Source organism: Monodelphis domestica, chromosome 2, assembly GCF_027887165.1.
Source record: "Monodelphis domestica isolate mMonDom1 chromosome 2, mMonDom1.pri, whole genome shotgun sequence".
In the NCBI taxonomy this organism is placed as follows: Eukaryota; Metazoa; Chordata; class Mammalia; order Didelphimorphia; family Didelphidae; genus Monodelphis; species Monodelphis domestica.
Window position 1 is genome coordinate 198,530,195 of NC_077228.1, and position 21,760 is coordinate 198,551,954.

General features: G+C 46.4%; 1 protein-coding gene across 7 annotated transcripts in view; it reads right to left on the bottom strand.

The window, feature by feature from the left end:
* Positions 1 to 21,760, bottom strand: part of ARHGAP23 (Rho GTPase activating protein 23) — a 131,119-nt gene continuing 109,359 nt past the window's right edge. For all 7 annotated transcript variants that reach the window (XM_056816820.1, XM_056816819.1, XM_056816818.1 and 4 more), the window contains 8 exons: positions 21,412 to 21,490; positions 20,656 to 20,729; positions 19,772 to 19,861; positions 17,677 to 17,802; positions 9,753 to 9,794; positions 9,282 to 9,378; positions 6,802 to 6,833; positions 1 to 2,807 (listed from right to left, as the gene is read on the bottom strand). In XM_056816820.1, coding sequence (XP_056672798.1) covers positions 1,725 to 2,807; positions 6,802 to 6,833; positions 9,282 to 9,378; positions 9,753 to 9,794; positions 17,677 to 17,802; positions 19,772 to 19,861; positions 20,656 to 20,729; positions 21,412 to 21,490 — 1,623 coding nt within the window. In that variant the 3' untranslated portion in view covers positions 1 to 1,724. The remainder of the gene's footprint in view (positions 2,808 to 6,801; positions 6,834 to 9,281; positions 9,379 to 9,752; positions 9,795 to 17,676; positions 17,803 to 19,771; positions 19,862 to 20,655; positions 20,730 to 21,411; positions 21,491 to 21,760) is intronic.

Below are 21,760 nucleotides of genomic sequence, written 5' to 3' on the forward strand. Positions count from 1 at the left end.
CTCTTTGAAGAAGGCCATTTATTTCCAATATATAGACTGCACTTTTAAGACAAGATTTTTCAGAAGCAGAAATTTTTAGTTGTTGCCTAAAGAAAGGTGTCCCAATGACACATGGAAAGAAGAGACATGCGGAGTTGGGAGGGGGAGAGTTGGGGGAGAAAGTGGAATTTATCCAACACTGTTACAGCACTTTTTAAATGAGTGAAACATCTTTAAAAATCCTTATAAATTCTTTATAATATGTTACACATTTAAAGACAATATTTACAAAAAAAAAAAAGAGGGGGGAGAAATCCACTTTACAGCAAATCTTTGCATAAAACAGAACTGACAGCCGTGGAAAGTGAAATCCCATCAAGGCTTCCCTGGAATGACTGGATTTTGGAGTGGGTTGGAGTCATCTGCTGATTTTCAGTCTATTTACAATATAGGGAAGAGAGGTGGCAGCCCTACCCACCCACCTTGAAGGGAACAACCTGACTTCTTAGCCAGTAGGATGTGGATGTGGAGGTGAGTGTTGGTAGTGATGATCCCTGTCCCCTGAGGGAAAAGGTGTCCCAGATGCTCAAGTCCCCAAAACATGAGCAGACCGGGTTGGAAGAATAAAACAGAAGTAGAAGGAAGTAGAAGGAGGCACCTAAAGATGCTGCCCCCTGCACCCCCCCAAAACTAACTAACTGTCTGGGGATCTTGCTACTGCAGCTCCCCATGGTCAAAGCCCTTCGTGGGGTGGTGATTCGAGTGAGAGAGACATTTGGCAAACGCTTAGTTAGGGGAAGTCCCAGTGTTTGTCTCTGCCTCGGGGTTGTGAGCCCCCTTCTCTCCCTCCGACCTCACTTGGACAAGCAGCAGGGGACAAAGTGGGAATGATGGCCCAGTTTGCAAAGCTGGCATGGGGTCAGGAAGAAGCAGGTGAAGGTCGACATAGCAGGGACGTTTATAGACAGCAGGGGACTGGGTGTAAACTGCTACAGAAATGTGTTGGCTGGGACTACAGTGCACACAAATACAGACACACACGGCATACATCCACTTAGAGTAATAACTTGCTCTCCCCAGCCCCTACACACAATAGCTTCCTTTAGGAGATGCGAAAGTTTACTCCCATCCCTAATTCTCAGGAATCGGGATTCCACGACTAGTCCTGGGGGTCAGGTTAAGGGGCGAAATAAGCAACTGGCATCGCTCAGCTTTCCTTTAATAAAGCCAGGGGGCGCCCTTCCCCAGCAGAGTTAAAAGGGGGATGTTTAGGCTCATGAGTGTAAGGCTCCAAGGGGGTACACAGAAGCGGACAGACAGAACGCCTCGAACTGTCTCTATTTTATCCCACTTATCCATCTTTCATATATTCCCCTCCCTTCTTTGTCCAGGGCTTATCTGCTTCTCTCTTCTCCCTGAATTGCTCTCTCTCCTCCCTCTCTCTTTCCATCCCTGTCCTCATCACATTGCCTCACTTCGGCCCCCAACTTCCCATTTTCTTCTCTCTGACCAATTCCAGCACACAAACACAAACGCAAGAGCCCTCCCTTGCCTTTCCCACCCCCATTTGGCCAAGCAGGAAAAGAAAGGTGACTGTGGAGGGGAGAAACAGACGATGCCCCTACACCCCAAGATCTTAAGTTTGGGAATCACAAGAACAGAGAGAAACGGCTGCCCCAGGCCCTAGAGTTGAGGAATCAGGGGAACAAAAACGTGGCTCCATGGCGCAGGAGTGGGCGCCGGGGTCACAGACACTGGTGGAGTCGCGCCGTGGCTGTGCGCCGGGGCGCCTGGCTGCGCGAGCTGGCCGGTTCTCCAGCCTGGGGCTGCAGGGAGGTGGAGGCCGAGGCGGAGGAGGCCCGAGCCTTCGTGGACTCCAGACTGCTGAGGCCCGAGTCCTTATTGTCACTGTGGGGCCGGGCCGGGGTCCCCTCCCCCGGGGTCAAGGAGCCGCCGCCTTCCCCCAGCTCTTTCCACTCATTGAAGTTGAGGTCGGTCAGCGGGCTCTGCACCACCACCGTGTGCCTCCTCCAGCTGCTACGGCGCCTCCGGGTTTCGGGGGACAACGGCCTCCGAAGCTTCACCCCGAACATGTCGTCGGCCGAGCCCCGGAGCCGCAGTCGGAGCTGCTCCGTCAGCGAGGGGCGGGCGGTGAGGGCCGCCTTCCCCCCCGCTGCCGGCGGCGGCCGCAGCGACTCCTGGCTGCTGGACGAGGCGGAGCCGGCGAGGTCGCCGGGGGAGTGCGAGGGCCGGCCCCCGGCGCCCGCGTCGTCTCCATCGGCCCGGCTCCGCGAGAGGCGCCGGCGGGCCAGGGTGTCGCAGTGCATCAGGTGATGGGTGCTGAAGGAGGGCCTCCGGGGCAGCCGGCCCTCGGCCCCCGGGCGCGGCCCGCCGCCGCCCTCCGTGTCGGTCTCCACGTGGCTCAGCTCGCTGCGCTCGTCGTCCGCCTCGTCACCGCCGCCCCCGCCGCCCCCGCCTCGGCCCTCGGTGCCCGAGCACACGCTGCGGTCCATGGTGGACAGGGTCGAGTAGCCGGAGACGATGGAGCGGGTGTCGGCGGCAGGCCGCTCCCCAGTCCCCTCTTTGGAACTCCTCGGGGGGCTGTGGCGGCTCGGCGCCCCCGCGTCCCTGGGGGCCGGCGGCTGCCCTCCGGGGCCGTCTTGGACCCCGGCCCCCAGCTTGTGGGCTTCCTGCTCCGAATCATCGTCTGTGCTGCTTCCCAGTCCCCTGGCTTCGCTCCTCTTCTTGCGTTTTCGATTGACGGCCGAGATGAAGGAGATCGCCAGCATCTCCCGCGTGTACGGCTCTTTCTTTGGGACCCACGAGCCCTTGGGGAGAGAAAGGAGGGTTAATTAGGAGGGTGAGGTTTGGGGCTGCGGGTGGGGGGCAGCAACTATCCTTGTGGACACTTAACTGATGGCCAAATGCTTAATTAATTCTCTCTGATCCTGTGTGGGAGAGGGATGGGCTTGTTCTCCATGGCCCCAGGAGCAGAAGGAGGACAAGGTGGGAGCTGGAGATTTGGGGCTCGATATAAAGAAAAAAGGGATGCTAATGAAATCAGTCAAGGGAGTTGCCAAACTACATTAGCGAAAGGAATTTCCACACCAAGAGTTCCCTCACATCGATGAATTCACCAGTAGATGTAGGAAATATAAACACATGGAGCAGTCCACAAATGGAGCAACTTGCCTCTGGAGGTAGTAAGGTCCCTGACATTGGAAGCAGACAGGCCAGATGAGCATTTTTCTTCCCAACCCTTACCTTCTGTTTTAGTATCAATTTTAAGCCTAGAGTGGCAAGGGGTAGGCAATGAATGGGAGTTAAGTGACTTGCCCAGGGTCACTCAGCTAGGAAGTGTCTGAGGCTGCATTTGAACCTAGGGCTTCCCCACTCCAAACTTGGCTCTCTATCCACTGACCATCTATGAAGATGGTGAGAGGGCAGTCCTACTTCAGGTAGCAGTTGGACTAGTTGACCTCTGAGGTCCCTTCCAGCCCTGGGGTGCTATAATAGTGGAGACTGTAGGCATCTCTCTTTTACTGGAAACTTCAATGTTCCTCTGTTAGAATAAAACCAGCTCTTCATTCTTGAAAGATATTTTGTATTCTATTTGGATCGTTTTTTCATTCCTGGGTGGTTTTTGTAAAATTGTTGTCATTGTTGCATTTTTTCACATATATGTTTGTATTAAAGGCTTTCTCCCTGAGTCTTTTGATGAAGAATGAATTGGAAGGCAGATGCAAAGAGGAAAATTTTAGCTCTCTGGAAGAACTTCCTAAGAGGTATCTGGTGAAATGAGTGACCTCTAGAGAGATTTTTGCCCCAAAGCAAAAATGGCCACATCTTTCCCTCTCTCTTCTGTATAGCTCTCTCTTCTCCAAGTTCTCTGTGCATTGAGTGCTGTCAGGACCTGAGTTCAAATGTAGCCTCAGACCCTGGGCAAAGTCACTTAGCTGATGTTTGCCTCTACTTCCCCAACTGTACAATGAGGCTAATAATAGCAACTCCCTCCCAAGCTTGTTGAGGGCCAAATGAGGTAATTTTTATAAAACACAACACAGTACCCAGCACAATTCTCTGTATTTGGGGAGGAGATATTTGTGGATTTGAGTTATTTTGTTCTTTTGGTCAAGAATCAAGAATCAGAGATTCAGAGAAGGATGGGACTTCAAAAGTTATTGAGTCCAGCCCCTTCATTTTATAGATGAAGAAACTGAGGACTAGAGAAGTTAAGTTCAAAATTTCATACTTAGTAAGTGGCAGAGCTGGGATTCTGACCTAAGTACTCCTACTCCAAATCCAGAGCTCTTTCCACAGCACCAAGGATCTAATTTTACATATTCATTTGTAATGAATAAACTGAGGCCCAGAAAATCTAGGACTACGTAGCTAAAAAAATTCCGAAGAAGAATTGGAACTTAAGTCTTCCTGACTATATAACAAGATACCTCTGTTATGACTTTGCTTTTTTTTTTTAGTTTTTTTTAAACCTCGACTTTCTATCTTAGGAATAGCTCTGAGACAGAATGGCAAAGGCTAGGCAAACATGGTTAAGTGACTTGTCTAGGGTCACACATCTAGGAAGTACCTGAGGTCAGATTTGAATCCAGGACCTCTCAATTCCAGGCCTGGCTCTCTATGCACTGAGTCACCTAGCTTCCCACTTTCATTCTCAGACCCTTTCCACCTGGGCTTCCATCAACATTATGCTCTTGAAATTTCTCTCTTGAAGGTTGTCTATAACTTCTTAAATGCCAAAAACTGGTGGCCTTTTTCTAGATCTCATTCTTCTTCATTTCTCCAAAGTTTTTGATACTGTTCAACTCTCCTACCTCTCCCATACTCTCTCTTCCCTGGGCTTCAGTGTTACTATCTTCTGTTCTATTCAGCTCTATTCCTTTTTTGTCTTTTTATCATTCTTCTTCTCCCTTTTATGTGGGTTTTCTCCCAAGGACCAGTTCTTGTCAGTCTCTCTTTCTTGGTAATCCCCTTCATGGACCTCTTTTATTCAAATGACTCCCCAGTCTCTATCTCCAACCCTGGTCTCTTTCTGAGCTCCAGACCTATATCTCTGAGTGCCTAAAAATGAACAGCTCCACATGACTATTCCACTGCCTTAAATTTAATATGTCTAAAACTTCACACGAGTGCTTTTATGTTCCTTGCTCCCTCTTCTGATCACTGGATTCCTATCCATCCTTTCTAGCTTAGTTTAAATGCCATTTCCTTTCCTCTAAGAAATTTATTCCACATCCCTCAGGTTGGAAACAATTTTCTTCCTCAGACTTCACAGAGGGTTGGATTCTAGAACTCTTTAATGCATTCGTAATGTAATATTCTGTGATCATCTGCCTCAGCAGCCTGTCACCCTATAAGATTCTAAGCTCCTTGAGGGCAAAGACTTTGTCCCATCTAAGCTTTACACATGTCATTGGCTAGCTCACAATGTTCTACACACTAAGTAGACACCAAAAGGTGTGTTGTATTGAAGAACAGAAAAAGGTCAAATGAACTTGATTCGGATCCCCCCAGATAGCCAAATTCCAAATTGGGGCCAGGTTGGTGTTCTGGGGTAGAAGACAGGGGTGGGGTTGGAGACCACCAGAAAAGCCAAAGCTCCTTGGCTTCAGAGAAGATCTGTTCTCATTGTATTCCAAATGCCTGGTTCACAATGATTAATGTGAAGATGATATCTGATAATGAACTGGACCATCTTGGGAAGTAACACTATCTATGTGCCAAAGCAGAAGCTGGATGACTCCTTGTGGAGGGCCTTCTAGAGTGCACTCATGCTTCAGGTACACGTTGGACTCCAAGGTTCCTTCCAGTTTAGAGATTCTTTGATTCATTTTAGCTTCTTTGGAGGATGAGGTCCTAAGACTTACAGGTTCTAAGGGTTCCTCCTACCTTATCTTCCTAGTGTGGAAACTCCCTACATCAAGACAAGTCATTCTCATTTGCAACTTTATGGACTTAAACTCAATTGTTAAATCAACTGTTGAGACCCAAACCTTTGACTCTTGGGACACACAAAACAAGTCTAATTTTTCTTCTATATCAGATCTGGAAGAATTAAACATTTTCAGATTTTCATAAAAGAGGAATTTTTTAAATCCTCAGGCTATAGAATTCCTGTTAAATATCCAAGTGAGTTATTGTCTGGGGAATCACAACATCCTTTTGGTTGTTTTCAGATGTTGAAATCTTTCAAATGTTTAAATGGTTGTTTGAATCTGTTACTTCCCTTTCTTGGCTTCATGTCTTACTTCTGCAACTGGGCTATAAACTCCCTGAGGCCAGGGGATGGTCCATAGTCATCTCTTCTGGGATGCTCCGCATAGAGTAAGTGCTCAGTTAAAATATGGTGATTTGTGTATTCCCAATAAATATTTTAGTCATCTAATGGTTTCTTCCATCACTCAATTTGAGAGAAACTCCCTTAAACCCACTAGATGGCGCATGTCGTCTGGGAATCAGAATGTATTTGCATGTTGGGTGATCGATTCTATGAGGTTTTCAAAAATCACATAACAAACACAAAAAAAATCACAGAGCATGTCTGAGGATTATCTGACATTGTGGACCTACTGGCTCACCTGGATTCCTACTGAAAATCAGAAGCAAGCTGACTCTTCTAAAGACTCCCCATTCCACCTAACTCACTCCTTCCTGGGTTTCTCCTGTACCCCTCCACTCCAGGAGTGAATCCCTCAGTTGAACCTCAATCCCTTAAACTGTAGGAGGCACTTGGGAAAATCCCTTCCCAAACAGGAGACATTCATTGCACCCCCAGCTCCCTAAGGATCACCCCTTCCTTACCTTGGACTTAGTGGAACCACAGTTGATAGAATCTGTAGACAAAGACAAAAATAAAAATGGAAGTTGGGTAGGGAAGAGGCAGAGAGGGTGAGGGAGGGAAGCGAGCACACTTTGGGAATAAAATCCCTCTCTTCTGAGGTTTCAGAAACCAGGGAAGTGCCCATTTAAGGAAGAGATGTCAAGCGCTGCTTCCTTTCAAAATTGGAACTGACATCGAGCTTTGGGCCCTGAGGCATGACATGACCTCAGTTATTTCATTTACCCCACAGTCAAGGGAGACTACTAGTGGGGGCTCTTCTTCCCCTCCTCCCACCCTTGGCTTAATAGAAGAATGGAACAGAAAGGCAAACAAGTCAGACCAAAACCACACAAACCACAATGGTGAACATAGCAGATCACAGATGTCCTAGATACATGGAGACCAGAGGGGGAGGAGGAAGAGGAGGAGAGGAAGGAAGGGGAAGGAAGAAATTGTCTCTTCTTCCCCCAACCCCCCCTACATGGGACCTGGGAGAATGGGGCCATACAGAACCCTTTAGTCAAAGGGGGGACAGAATAAATGGACTGAGGCTTAGGAGGTAAGGTTGAGGGGAGCCCTCTGTGGAAGCCCTGATTCCCAGCTTCTCGCTGGCATCAGTTTGCTCCTCCAGGGCTTGATTTCTTTGTTTCAAGTGGAAGTGAGGGGCAGGGTAAGAGGGGAGGTAAGTAAAACATGGCTATGTGACCTTGTACTCAGCATGGCCTCTGGGAACCTCATTCTGCTGGTCTGTGAAATGGGGATGGGGATAGAGAAGATGATTGTCATGGCCACTTTTTCTTTCCCCTGAGACTCGAGTTGAGGCAGTAACTGGTCTCCGGGTTCGGATGAGGGTGGGAGCCCCAGTTAATCCACACGGCCTGGCAAGCAAGTTAGGCCTTTTCTCCCTGCCACCAGCCCTCCCTCTCCACCCACCTCTGGACAGTGAGAAGAGCGATGATGAGCTGACCACACAGTGACAAGCACAGTAAAGTGTTAGCTGTGGGTGATTAGAAGAAACAGGGGCCTTCCCTTCACCCCCCTCCTCAAATCTACCTTTTCCAAGCATATAAATCGACCTCGGATGGGACCTTCTTTCAATCGTCTCTTTATGCCCCTCCTCAAGGGGAAATTGGGGCTAGTCAGTGTCCTGTGACCTCCGGCTTCAGTGTCCCAATATGTCTCTGACTTGGCTCGTCTTTCAGACTCTTTCAAGTCAGTGTGGGATGGGAGCATGCACTCTGTGTGTGTATTTGAGTATCTATGCTAGTAGGCAAAGCTTAGGCCAGGGGCAGGAATACAGTAGGCTTCTACTTGGACTTTTTTTTTTCCCTCTTGGAATCAATACAATACTGTGTATTGGTTCCAAGGCAGAAGAGTATTAAGGGCTAGGCAATGGGGGTGAAGTGACTTGCCCAGGGTCATACAGCTAGGAAGTATCTGAGGTCACATTTGAACCCAGGACTTTCCAACTCTAAGTCTAACTCTCCATCCACTGTGCTGCCCAGCTGCCCCTTTTTTAGGGTTTTTTTGATGGAAAGGATGGGAGAGCTGATCCAATGGGCAGGAGCAAGAAGAAAAAGCATACCTATATTTATTATATTCATAATATATCAAATATATAGTTTATATAATAAATATATAATAAATACAAAATATATACTATATATTTTTAAATCTGAGGGTTAGCAGGTGTTTACTAATATCCGAGGTTTCTGCCAATCACAGTAGGTCTTGGAATATACGTATTCCCCTCAGATAGCGGACCCTATTGTACCCCTACATCCTCCCATGAGAGTCTCTGATTTAGCTCTGGGTCTATGTATGGGACCTTCCTGCCCCTACTACCATGATGACCCCAAACATCTCTATCCATTCCATTTGGCATCTCCCTGCCCCGATCTTCTTATAATCACCCATGAGGGTTAGTATCCAAGATAGCTGAGAAACCACACACTGTACCCTTTAAATCTCCAACAGGTCCGCTGGAGGAAAAAAGAGAGGAAGAACAGAGGAGCAGGAAGAGAGAGAGAGAGAAAAGGAGGAAGGGAGAGGAGGAAAGGGGAGAGAATGGGTGAAGAGCAGAGAGGTCCGAAAGACAGAGAAAGCAGAGATGGGTGTAAGGAGAGAACAGAAGAAATATTTAAAAAGAGAAACAGTGCCCAGGGGCCAAGGAACGCGCGCACAAGCCAGAATTCAAGGAAATTAAAGGCTCAGAAAAGAAACTAAGGAAAGAACCCAACCCCTGGTGTTGGGGGAGGGGGGACACTGGGCCAAGCTGGTTCCTCCTTGGGGGGGACGGGATGCTCTCTTCACCCAACTCCTCCCTCAGCTTTAGCTGCATGCAAGAGTGGGAGGAGGGCACTGCCCATGGGGCAGGAGGGGAAGCAGGGAGCCCAGGAAAGGAGCTGTGATGGGCTGGGGCTAGAGGAGATACCCCAACCATACCCCAAGGCTCACTCACCGGAACCTGCCTCTCCTGGGGGCACTGTTCTGCCAATGTTGGGCAGGAGGTACTCTATATTGGGCACTGATTGGGATTCCTTTTCATCAACTGGAGTCTGCAAACAGAGAACCATTAGCCTGGGCTGAGATTATCTTCCCATTAGGGAGGGCAACTGGTCCCACTAACTGACTGGGGACAGGGACAGTTTCTCTCATTGTCCTGGGAGCTCCCTGGGGACAGGGACTGAGTGTCTGTCTGTCTGTCTATCTCATCAGAAGGAGCTCCTGAGGACAAAAACAAGGCTCCTTTTCAATTTCCTTCCCCCTTCATCCCTATCCATGAAGTGCCTGGCACTGAACTTTGGGGACCCTTAGGACAATTCCCTTCCCCTCTCCACCTCCCATATGTTTGGGTGTCTTCTATGATATCATCCTCCTAACCCCAGAGCCAATGACAACCCTTTCCCCAAAAGCCCTCAGAATGACTTACTCTCTCTCCCTTTTCTTCATCATCACTGAAAAACCAGTCAGACTGCAGAGAAAACAAGGTAGGGATGACAGTTACATTGGAGTGAGATGGTATTCTGAGTACAGACGTTGTTTGGTTGTTTTTTCACTCATGCTGGACTCTATGAGCCTGTTTGGGGTTTTCCTGGCAAAGACACTGGAGAGGTTTGCCATTTTCTTCTCTGACTCATTTGATAGATGAGGAAACTGAGGCAAACAGGGTTAAGTGACTTGCCCAAGGTCACAGTTAGTAAGTATCTGTGGCTGGATTTGATCTCAAAAAGATCAGTCTCCCTGATTCCAAGTCCAGCATAGAGAATCACTGCACCACCTAGCTTTCCTATAGATAAAGGAATATGCCCCAAATTTTACCTTTCTGCTTATAAACTAGCTTGGCTCTGAAGCCTGAGACACAGCAAGAAACCCAATAAGAGAGAGAGATGTCAACAGACAAGTGTCTGACTCTTCCTCAGTTTCCTCATCTGTCAAATGAACCAGAGATGGAAGTGGCAAACCACTCTAGCATCTTTGCCAAGAAAACCCCAAATGGGGTCACAGACAGAGAGTTGGGCAGGATTGAAATAACTGAACAACAACAAATTATGCAGAATGACAGTTTGAAAGCACAGGTGATCTGATCATGCTACTGGCCTGTGCAAGAAGCTCCCAGTGGCTCCCTTTGGACTCCAGGATGAAATATAACCTTCATGAGATAACTCCAACCTATCTTTACTGCATTACATATTCATGGACTCTTGTGTTACTCAATCATTTCAGTCATGTCCAAGTCTCTCAAAAACCTTTTGAGGTTTTCTTGGCAGAAATACTGGAGTGGTTTGCCATTTACTTCTCTAGTTCATTTGGCAGATGAAGAAACTCAGACAAACAGGGTTAAATGACTTGGCCAGGGTCACAAAGCTAGTGTTTGAGGCCATATTTGAACTCGGGAAGATGGATCTTCCCCTATTCCAGGCCCATTGCTCTACTTTTTTTTTAAACCCTTACCTTCCATCTTGGAATCAATACTGTATATTGGTTCCAAGGTGGAAGAGTGGTAAGGGCTAGGCAATGGGGGTCAAGTGACTTGCCCAGGGTCACACAACTAGGAAGTCTCTGAGACCAGATTTGAACTCAGGATCTCCCATCTCTAGTCCTGGCTTTCCATCCACTGAGCTACCCAGCTGCCCCCTGCTCTATTCTTTACTTCCTAAATCATAGACAATTTGGGCTTTAATCCTTCACTCCTCTGCACTTTCCCAGGCTCTAGCTATGCTCTCTTCCCTTCTAATCAAGACCACTCAGTGAACCAGTTTTCCTGTATACTATCCTCTGTTCTTGAATCCCTCGTCACCTTCTTCTATTGCTACTCCAGTTTATCAAAATACATCCTGGATTATTTCCACCATCCACCTCCTCTATTACTACTCACATGCCCCTGCATGGAGCCGAAGAAGTCACGTGACTGTGCTGCCAGAACTCACTGCAAATATCTATTATCTAATCTCAACTGGGCTCTCATTGCACCAAGACAATCTGTTTGCCTCCCTCAAATGGATTCCCTGCACCACTCACTACAGAAACGGTTTCAAAATTTTTTTTTGCTTCCAAGTCTCCCACAGCAACCTTCTCCCCTCAACCCCTCCCATCTGAGGACCCTGCCTCATTTTATATTGAGAAGATCAAGGCCATTTCTTTGAATTCTCTTTTCCTCCTCTTCTAGCACAATTCCTTAACATCATCCCTACTATTTCCTGCACTCCAATCTCTCTTGTATGTACTCTAGATCGCACCCCCCCTCTCTTCTCCAGCAGATTGCTCCCAACATCATTCCTTCTCCCTCTCATTTCTAGTCTCTCCCTCTTCGCAGATTCCTTCTCTGCTATGTCTACATTCCCCACCCAAAAAAAACCCAAACTAGTTTCTACTAGTTCCACTCACCATTATCCTCCATCTCTCCTCCCTTTCCCAATCAAATTGTTTGACAAAGTTTTCTAAGTCTTCCTTTTCTATTTGTATCTGCAGCTTTCGACCTGCTTTTCACACAATGAGTGCTGAAGTTGTCTCTATTTCCTCACTACTCTCCTCTCTCTCTCTCTCTCTCTCTCTCTCTCTCTCTCTCTCTCTCTCTCTCTCTCTCTCTCTCTCTCTCTCTCTCTCTCATAATCCTTACCTTCTGTCTTCAATTTGGTACTAAGTTTCAGTTCCAAGGTAGGTAAGGGCTAAGCAGTTGGGGGTAAGTGACTTGTCCACAGTCACTTTGAACCCAGGACCTCTCATCTCTAGGTCTGGGCCATGTAGCTGCCCCTTACTCTCTTCTAAACCCTCTGGGTTCTGACATCATTATTCAACTGAAACTACTGGCCTCAAAGTTACTGGTGATCTCTTAATTGCCAAATCTAATGACCTTTTTCTCAGTCTTATTCCTTCTTCACCTGTCTATAACATTGGACACTGTTGACCACCTTCTCAAGGTTTTCATGACACTGTTCTTGCTCTCTCTCTCTCCTTTCCTCCTTTCCTTTCTCTCCCACTCCCCTCCTCCTTCTCCTCACCCCCCCCCCCCCATCTGACCACTCATCTCATCTCCTCCTCCTTTGTTGGACCATCATCCAGGTCACACCCACTCACTACCTGTGGGTGTAGCCCAAGGTTCTGCTCTGGGCTCTCTTATCTTTTTTCTCTAGACTCATCAGTTCCCATGGGTTCAATTATCATCTCTCTGCAAATGATTCACAGATCTAGCCCTAGCTTCTCCTCAGCTCCAGTCCCAAATTGCCAACTGCCTAATGAATATTTCTAAGTGGTTGTTCTGTAGACATCTCACGTGCAACATTTCCAAAACAGAGCTCATTATCTTCCCTCCTAAATCCACCCTTCTTCCAAACTTTCCCATTTCTGTCAAGAACATCCAGTTCCCCAGGTTGACAAACTCAGTGTCATCCTCGACTCCTCCCTCACCCCATATGTCCAATCAGTTGCCAAATCTTGTCATTTCTATCAACATAACATCTTTGTTGCCAGCACTCTAAGGACTGTGGGACTGTTCCATCTGACTCGCAGCTGAAGCTTTCTATGTTCCTTAACAGAATAAAGCTCCCCGAGAACAGCCACCTTCCTTTTTTTGTTTGTGTCCCCAGTTTTTGGCCTGATGTTTTCCACACAGTAAGTGCTTAATACATACTTTTTTATTCATTCAATGATTTATTTCTCATATCTACCCTCTATAACCATGTTGGCGAACCTATGGCACACGTGCGGGGGTGGGGTGGGGGGGAGTGCTCCCTTCCCCTTCTCTATGAACACCTGAGGGAATTTCTCCCATGACCTGCCCCTCTGCCCATCAGCCCAATGAGAGCACTTCCTCCCTTCCTTCTCTGGGGTAAGGGGGCGGCTCACATGCAGCATTAAGGATGTAGTTTGGGCACTCAGTCTCTAAAAGGTTTGACATCACTGCCCTAGTTCAGACTCTCATCAGAGTCTTCCCCAAACCTCTCTCTATTCCAAATATCATCCACCACCAAAATTTTTTCCTAAATCACAAGTATGAGTAATTCACTCTATTCAATAAACTCTAGAAGCTTCCTATTGCCTCTGGGACAGTGGTTCTCAACCTTTCTAATGCCGTGACCCCGAAATACAGTTCCTCATGTTGCAGTGACCCCAAACCAAAAAATTATTTTGGTGGCTACTTCAAAACTGTAATTTTGCTACAATTATGATTCGGAATGTAAATACCTGATATGCATTATGTATTCTCATTGCTACAAATTGAGAGGTTGAGAACCGCTGCTCTAGGATCATATATTTGTTGTCAGTGTTCAATCATTTTCAGTCCAACTCTTCATGACCCCATTTGGGTTTGTCATTTCCTTCTCCTGCTCATTTTACAGATGAGGAAACTATGGCCAACAGAGTGAAGTGACTTGCCCAGGGTCACACAGCTCGTATCTGAGGTCATATTTGAACTCAAGCTCCAGGATGGATGAAAATCATGTAATTTTTTAAACACCTCAACTAGGTGGTAGAGTAGATAGACTGCTGGATTTGGAATCTTCAGACCTAGGTTCTAATCCTGCCTCAACCAATGACTTAGCTATGGGACTTGAGCAAGTCACTTAATCTCTGTTGGCCTTAGTTTCTTTATCTGTGAAATGGGGATAATACTAGCATCTACCTCACAGGATTGTTGTGAGTATTAAATAAGATAACATAGGTAGCTTTGCAAACCTTAAAGTGCTATATAAATATTATCTCAGGTCAATCTCCAAAATGTGAAATTATAGAAGACAAAAAATGCAGGAATATTCACAGCTCAGTTTCCCAAGATGATGAAATCATGTTTCAATGTTTTTTCCTTCTCCAATCCATCTCCCCTTTAGCTCCCAAAGTAATTTACGTAAAGCCTAGATTCCGATCATGTCACCACCCTCCCCCTACTATTTGAGAAATTCTTGTGGCTCCCTATTGTCTCTGGGATCAAATAGAAACTGTTCCATTCAGGAATCAACGTTCTTAACAAGCTGGCTCCTTTCTACCTTTCTAATCTTATGCATTTCTTTCTTTCTTACTTTCTTCAGTCCAGCCATATTGGTCTTCCATTCTCTGCTCACATGGCACCCCATACTTTTGAACTGGTGTCCCTGGGGCGTGGAAGGCTCTCCCTCCTCACTTCAGTCTCTTAAATTTCCAAGTTTCCCTCAAAACTCAACTGGAGTTCTACTTTCTGAATGAAGGCTCTCCTGAACCCTGACTCTTAAGAGTCCTAGGTCCCATAAACTCCCTGTATTCATTTTCTCAGGGCAGCTGGGTGGTGAAATGGTTAGAAGGCTGGAGTCAGGAAGGATCATCTTCCCGAGTTCAAATCCAGTCTCCGACTTCACCCTGCTTGCCTCAGTTTCCTCATCTGTCAAATGAGCTGGAGAAGGAAATGACAAACCATTCCAGGATCTTTGCCAAAAAAAAAAAAAAAACCACAAATGGGACTTAAGAGAAAGAACACTATCCACATTCAGAGAAAGAACTGTGGGAGTAGAAACGCAGAAGGAAACATGATTTATCACTTGTTTCTATGGGTATGCGATTTGAGGTTTTGGTTTTAAAAGATTATTCTATTACAAAAATGATAATATGAAAGTAGGATTTGAGTGATAACACATGTATAACCAGGGAAATTGCTTGTCCAGTCTGGGAGGTGGGAAAAGAGGAGGAGGGAGACAACAAGAATCATGTAACCATGGAAAAAAATTAAATAGGAAAAAAACCCTTTTATGCTGAAATCACATGACTTCCTCTCATATCCTCTGCATTCCCACTCAACTGGCCACAGCATTCCTTCTCCAATCTCAGTGCTTTTGCACAGGCTCTTCTCCACCCCTGCATCTTCAGACTGTTGTTCCATCCTTTTCAGTCGTGTCTGACTCTTTGGGACCCCATTTGAGGTTTTCTTGGCAAAGATACTGGAGTAGTTGGCCATTTCCTTCTCTAGGTTATTTGACACATGAGGAAACTGAGGCAGGGGGCGACTTCACACAGCTAGTAAGTGTCTGAGGCTGGATCTGAATGTAGGTCTCTTTGATGACTTCATTTTTTAAATTTTAATTTTTTTCTGGGTTGTACATGTATGATCACACAAAACACATTTCCATATTATTCATTTTGGGAAGAGAGTCATCTTCGAAAACCCAAACCCAAATAATATACCTAAATAAAGTGATCAATCACATGTTTTCATCTGCATTTTGGTCACGTGTCCCCAGAACTGTCCCGGATCATTGTATTGCTGGGAGTAGCTCAGTCTATCACTCTCTTTGACTTCAGACCCAGGCTCTATCCACGGCACCATCTGGCTGCCAAAGTATTTTTCCATAAATGCAGATCCGACAAAAGGCAGCTAGGAAGCACCTAGAATGGGGAGGACCTGGGTTCAAATCCAGCCTCAGACATTGATGAGCCGTGTGACCCTCTGCAAGTCACGTCACCCTGATTGACTAGCCCTTGTTGCTCTTCTGTCTTAGAACTGGTTTTAAGACAGAAGAAGGAAAGGGTTTAAAAAAAATGTAAACGCAGATTGAATTGCTTGCCAGCTCCAGGAAGGGGAAGGAAGGAGAGAGGGAGACCATGTGGATCATATAGTAAAAAAAAAAAATTTTTTTAATTAAAAGAAATTTTAAAAGTGATTATTGAAAAACAGTTTTTAATGTATATCCGACTAGGTGACTCCCTTATTAACCAAGTCTGGTGGCTGCCTGTTGCCTCTAAAATAAAATGTAAACTCTCCTGTTTAGCTTGTTAACTGCTCCCTCCCATTCCTCACATTCTGAGATGCAGCCAAAGGCATCTTCCCTCTTTCCTCACTCACAACATTCCATGTCCCATCGCCAGGCCTTTGCAATGCTCCTCCCTTATGCCTGGAATGCACCCCCTCCTTATTTCTCCCTCGCGGAGTCCTCTTCCTTTAAGAGGCAACTCAGGAATGTTCCTGCTCTCCTCCAACTCCTACTGGCTTCCCCCTCCCAAACTACCTTTTATGTATTTCCATTGTTTTCCTGTTGTCTTTTGTTCTCTCTTTCCCTTCTTCCCTTCTCTCTTCCCTTCTATCCTAGACTCCATACATGTAGTAAGGCAGAAGAGCGGTAAGGGCTAGGCAGTAGGGGGTTAAGGGACTTGCCCAGGGTCACACAGCTGGTAAGGGTCTGAGGCTAGATTGGAACCCAGGACCTCCCATCTCCAGGCCCGGCCCTCTATCCACTGAGCCACCAAGTGCCCGTTACATATATTTCTATATGTACTTCCTGTCTCTCCAATTAAAATGTAAACTCTTTACAAGTCAGGTTTGCTTTATTCTTTGTACTTATATCCCCAGCATGCAGTAGGTGCTTAATAAAAACCTGTCCGTTTATTGAGTGAACATTAAAAAGTTTTCCGTCTCCAAACAGCCTCAGACTAGTGGGGAAGGCAGGGCACAGCTGGGAATGGCTGGGGATGGCTTGGAAATGATTATATACATATATATATAGTGGAGGGGCCCCGCCAGATCTGACTAACTCCCCACAGGCTGGGCTGGTTCCTTCATCGGAGCTGGAGACCAGAGCCAGCCCTGGGGCTCCTCCATCACGGAGCGAAGAGTCCCCATCCCCTGGCCATGATCTCCTCGCCCAGGCTTTTAGGAGATGTGGCCCACTGTTCACGGAGAGAGGACTGGAAAAACAAGTCAGGTGGTGGGCCAGAGCAGGGGTTTTAAGATTCTAGTCCTGCCCTAGGGCTCTTCAAACTGGGGATAGCTACTGTAGAGAGGGGAGGTCCTGGGTTCAAATCTGGACTCAGACCCTTCCCAGCTGTGTGACCCTGGGCAAGTCACTTGACCCCCATTGCCTAGCCCTTACCACTCTTCTGTCTTGGAGCCAATACACAGTATTGGAAGGTAAGGGTTTAAAATAATGAATAAATAAAAATGTTAATATTTGTAACTTAGAGGGAAGTCCAGGATGTGCCTGCAGGGTCCTCACATATCCTAAGAGCCACACATGTCCCAACAAAGGCTATTCTTTTGAATTGGGGATGGGTCAGAAGGTCTGACAATTCCTCTGTAGGGTCACCATAGGGGAAACTAAGTGGGGAAGTGGAATGCCAGTCCTGACGTCAGGAGGACCTGAGTTCAAATCCAGCCTCAGACACTTACTAACCGTCTGACCCTGGGCAAGTCAATTCACCCTGTTTGCCTCAGTTTCCTCCTCTGTCCGATGAGCTGGAGAAGGAAATGGCAAACCACTCCAGTACCTTTGCCCAAAAAAACCCTGATAGGGTCACAGAGAGTCAGACCCGATGGAAACCTGGGACTCTCTGGGGAAGTCCAGACTGTATGGTCACCAGAGCTGTGGGTGAACATCAACAAGGCAGCCTCTTCTTACGTGCTGGATCAGCGTCTCCACGATCTTGTACCGGTCGGGCATGTGAGTCACCATATCCGTCATGTTGTCCTCAGATGTTCTCACCAGCGTGGGCCCAAACACCAGGGCCAAGTTACGGGGCTCCATCTTGGGGAGGGAGGGAAGGAAAGGAACATCCATGATTCCTCCTCGTCCTTCTCTAACCCATTCCCAGAGGTCTTCCAGATTTCCTCTTCCCGGCTGTCCTCCCCCTTGGGCATCCCCGTCTGGGCAGAAGGTAAAGATTTCACTCACACACACACACACACACACACACTCACACACTCACACACTCAAACACTCAAACACGCACACTCACTCACACACACTCACGCACACACACTCACACTCACTCACACACACTCACACACTCAAACACACACTCACTCACACACGCACACTCACTCACGCACACACACATACTCACACACACTCACACAATACATATTCACACATACACACTCACACACACTCTAAATGAAAGTACGTGCCAAGTAAAACTTATCATCCACAAGCCTGCTCCATACAAGATGGATTCAAGAAAAGAGAATAAGGTTCAGTGAGAGAGAGGGCTTCCCAGTTGTTTGGAGCAGGGAACTCTAAGAAGGACAAGCAAGGGCAGCTCTGATTGTATTTTAAAAATTGGAGGAAGCCCTTTACCACCCAGAGCCAAGGGAAAGAGGCCAAAGATGGTCTAAGACAGTTCAGTAATGGGACTAGGTGCAAAAACAGATTCCTAGCAAGGACTGAGAGGCTCTGGGGTTCCCCTCTCAGGAGATCAGGAGACAGCTCTCTCCTCATGCTAGGATCAGGGAAATGAAGTCACATCGTATATCTTTACTAGGCTCAAGAATGTGGAAACATGTGGCACTACACATTAAGGTGGGTATATTTTTTTCTGCCCCTCAGTTAAAAAATAGGAAAGTAAAATCATTTAAAAAAACTGAGCCTTTAAAAAAAAAAAGCAGAAGGGAAAATAAATATTTCCCAACTCACAAACCATAAGCAATGTTTGTTAGCAACATGATGCAATTTTTATTTATTTATTTTATTAATATATATATATATTTTTTTTTTAAACCCACCTTCAGTCTTATAATCAATACTCTGTATTGGTTCCAAGGCAGAAGAGTGGTGAGGGCTAGGCAATGGGGGTTAAGTGACTTGCCCAGGGCCACACAGCTGGGAAGTGTCTGAGGCCAGATTCTATCTCCAATATGATTGGAGATGTAGACTCTAAATGATCACCCTGGTGCAAATCAATAATATAGAAATAGGTCTTGATCAAAGACACATGTAAACCCCAGTGGAATTGTGTATAGGCGGGGATGAGGGGAGGGGTGGGAAAGAACATGAATCTTGTAACCGTAGAAAAATATTCTAAATTAATTAATTAAATAAAATGTTAAAAAAATTAATCTCCCATCTCTGGGCCTGGCTCTCCATCCACTGAGGCACCTGGCTGCCCCCTCAGAATAAGTTTTTGGGAGAGAGAAAAGAAAAATAAAAAAAGAAAGAAAGAAAGAGAGAGAGAGAGAGAGAGAGAGAGAGAGAGAGAGAGAGAGAGAGAGAGAGAGAGAGAGAGAGAGAGAGAAAGAAAGAAAGAAAGAAAGAAAGAAAGAAAGAAAGAAAGAAAGAAAGAAAGAAAGAAAGAAAGAAAGAAAGAAAGAAAGAAAAGAAAGAAAGAAAGAAAGAAAGGAAGGAAGGAAGGAAGGAAGGAAGGAAGGAAGGAAGGAAGGAAGGAAGGAAGGAAGGAAGGAAGGAAGGAAGGAAGGAAGGAAGGAAGGAAGGAAGGAAGGAAGGAGGGAGAGAGGGAAGGAGGGAGGGAGGGAGAGAGGGAGGGAGGGAGGGGAGGGGAAGGAAGAAAGAAAAGGAAGGAAGAAAAGGAAGGGGCTGAACTGCATAGAGGCAGAAGGTAAGATGCCTTGATCTCTAAGCAGAACAAAGGGAATTTCTGGCAGGGGAAGGTAAGGGATGGGAGAAGGAGTACTTTAATTTTTCTCAGCTAGATCACTGGAGCCTCAGAGGGAATCCTCACTTTTTCCTCTCTGAAACCCCAATATTCCTGCTTACTAACCTTGTTCTTCTCCGAGTGGTCAGCGATGGTTTTCAGGTGCCCCACAAGAAATTTGAGTGTTTCATAGTAGTGTCCAGGAAGATCCCGAATCTGGGAGTGAGAAAGAAGAGAACAGGGACAATTTCTTCTAATCTGCCCACAATTCCCTTCTACAACATCCTTACCTACTCCTCCTCCCTCCCCAAGTTCTTCACTCTTCTCCAGATGTATCTCCTGACCTAAGGAGATGTCAACACCCTGTTCAGAAAACTGTAACTCCCTGAAGTCAGTGTGGCATCATGGGTAAAGTGACAGACCTGAAGTCAGGAAATTCCAGGTGCAAATTCTTCCTGGGACACTTATTCTCTGTATGCTCTTGGAAGAGTCACTTAAGCCCCTTTACCCTTGGTTTCCTCATCTATGAAATGAAGTCTCTCTCAAATACCTAACTCACATTGATTCGTGTGTATTGCACTGTGCAAACTGGTCATGATGATGCTAGATCTTCTTGAGGGTAAATGTCATGCCTTCCCCATGAGCCTGGGAGTTTCCAAGAGCAGATACTGAATCTGCTTCTCTCCCTTTCCACCTCCCCAAAGAAGTGGGGAAACTGGTGAAAGGAGGGATGGGGGCCTTGGCCACACCTGACAAATTTTCGTGAAGAGTGATTCCCTACAACCATTGGATTTTTAGAGCTTGAAGGCAACTCGAGACCATGCGAGGCAACCCCCCAAATTTACAGTGAAGGAAACCAAGTGGAAAACGTCCTGCCTCGTCACGTATTACATTAATGGGAGAGCCCAGGACTAAAACTCAGACCTCTTGATGCTCAATGAAGGAACACTGGCCCTTCCTCCTATAATCCATTCGCTTCCCTCTCTTTCTGAAGAACCCTTTTTCCTTACCAGTTTCCGCAGTGTTTTCATTCTCTCTCTGGAGTCTTCAATCCTATTGGCCTCGATGAAGTCGTTGTATTTATCTGTAAAAATATACAAGTCCCTATTAGGGAAACTAGTGACATCCCGGGACCTTTTTTGTGTGGCAAGAACCCCTTGGGCAGTCGGGTGAAGCCCATGAACCCCTTCTCAGGATGATGCTTTTAAGTGAATGAAATAAAATATTCATTTTTTGAATAAAAAAAAAGATTCAAATACTGAACTACAATGATCAAAACATTAAGAAACAAACCCACAGATGCCAGGTTTAAAAAAGAATTCTGCCTCTCCGTGGCTAATATCCTGCAGGAAAGCACTTGCTGGGCTGAGAATGGGAGGGACAGCCATGAGTGCCCCTATTTGGGTGTGTTTATTAGCATGAATACCGTTGTATTTCCATTTGTGGCAGCCTCTATCTCACATTGTTTGTACTCAAAGTATCCCTTGTGTATATCTGGCTGAGAGAGAAAGAAGAGCTGAGCTAATGGACACCGCTTAGAAGGGAGGACCCCACTTATCTCGGAGAAATCGAAGAGCAGCAGCTTAAAGGGCAAAAGTTATCCAGAGATCAGTACTCCAAGGCCTCCCCGGAGGGACCAGCGGCTGCCAAAGCGCTGCCGTCTCTCAGGGACCCAGGAATCTGGCCCACTCTTTGCCTGCTCCCCAAAAGAGCTTTGGCTAGCAAAGATAGAAGCGTCCCTTCCCTGTCCCCCTACAGCCACTCACCATCAGTGAACAGGGGCTCTGGCAGTTTTCTGAAGAATGACTTGAGGAGACTGCTGATGACATTGAGGTCTTGCCAACGCTAGGAAGTAAAGAAGAGAATCAGGAAGTCCTTCACAAGCCCAACAAACCCTTAAATCTCCCTCCCTCCATTTTATTTATTTATTCATTTATTTATTTGTTTATCTATTTATTTATTTTTAACCTTTACCTTCTGTCTTGGAGTCAATAGTGTGTATTGGTTCCAAGGCAGAAGAGTGGTAAGGGCTAGGCAATGGGGGTTAAGTGACTTGCCCAGGGTCACACAGCTGGGCAGTGTCTGAGACTAGATTTGAACCCAGGACCTCCTGTC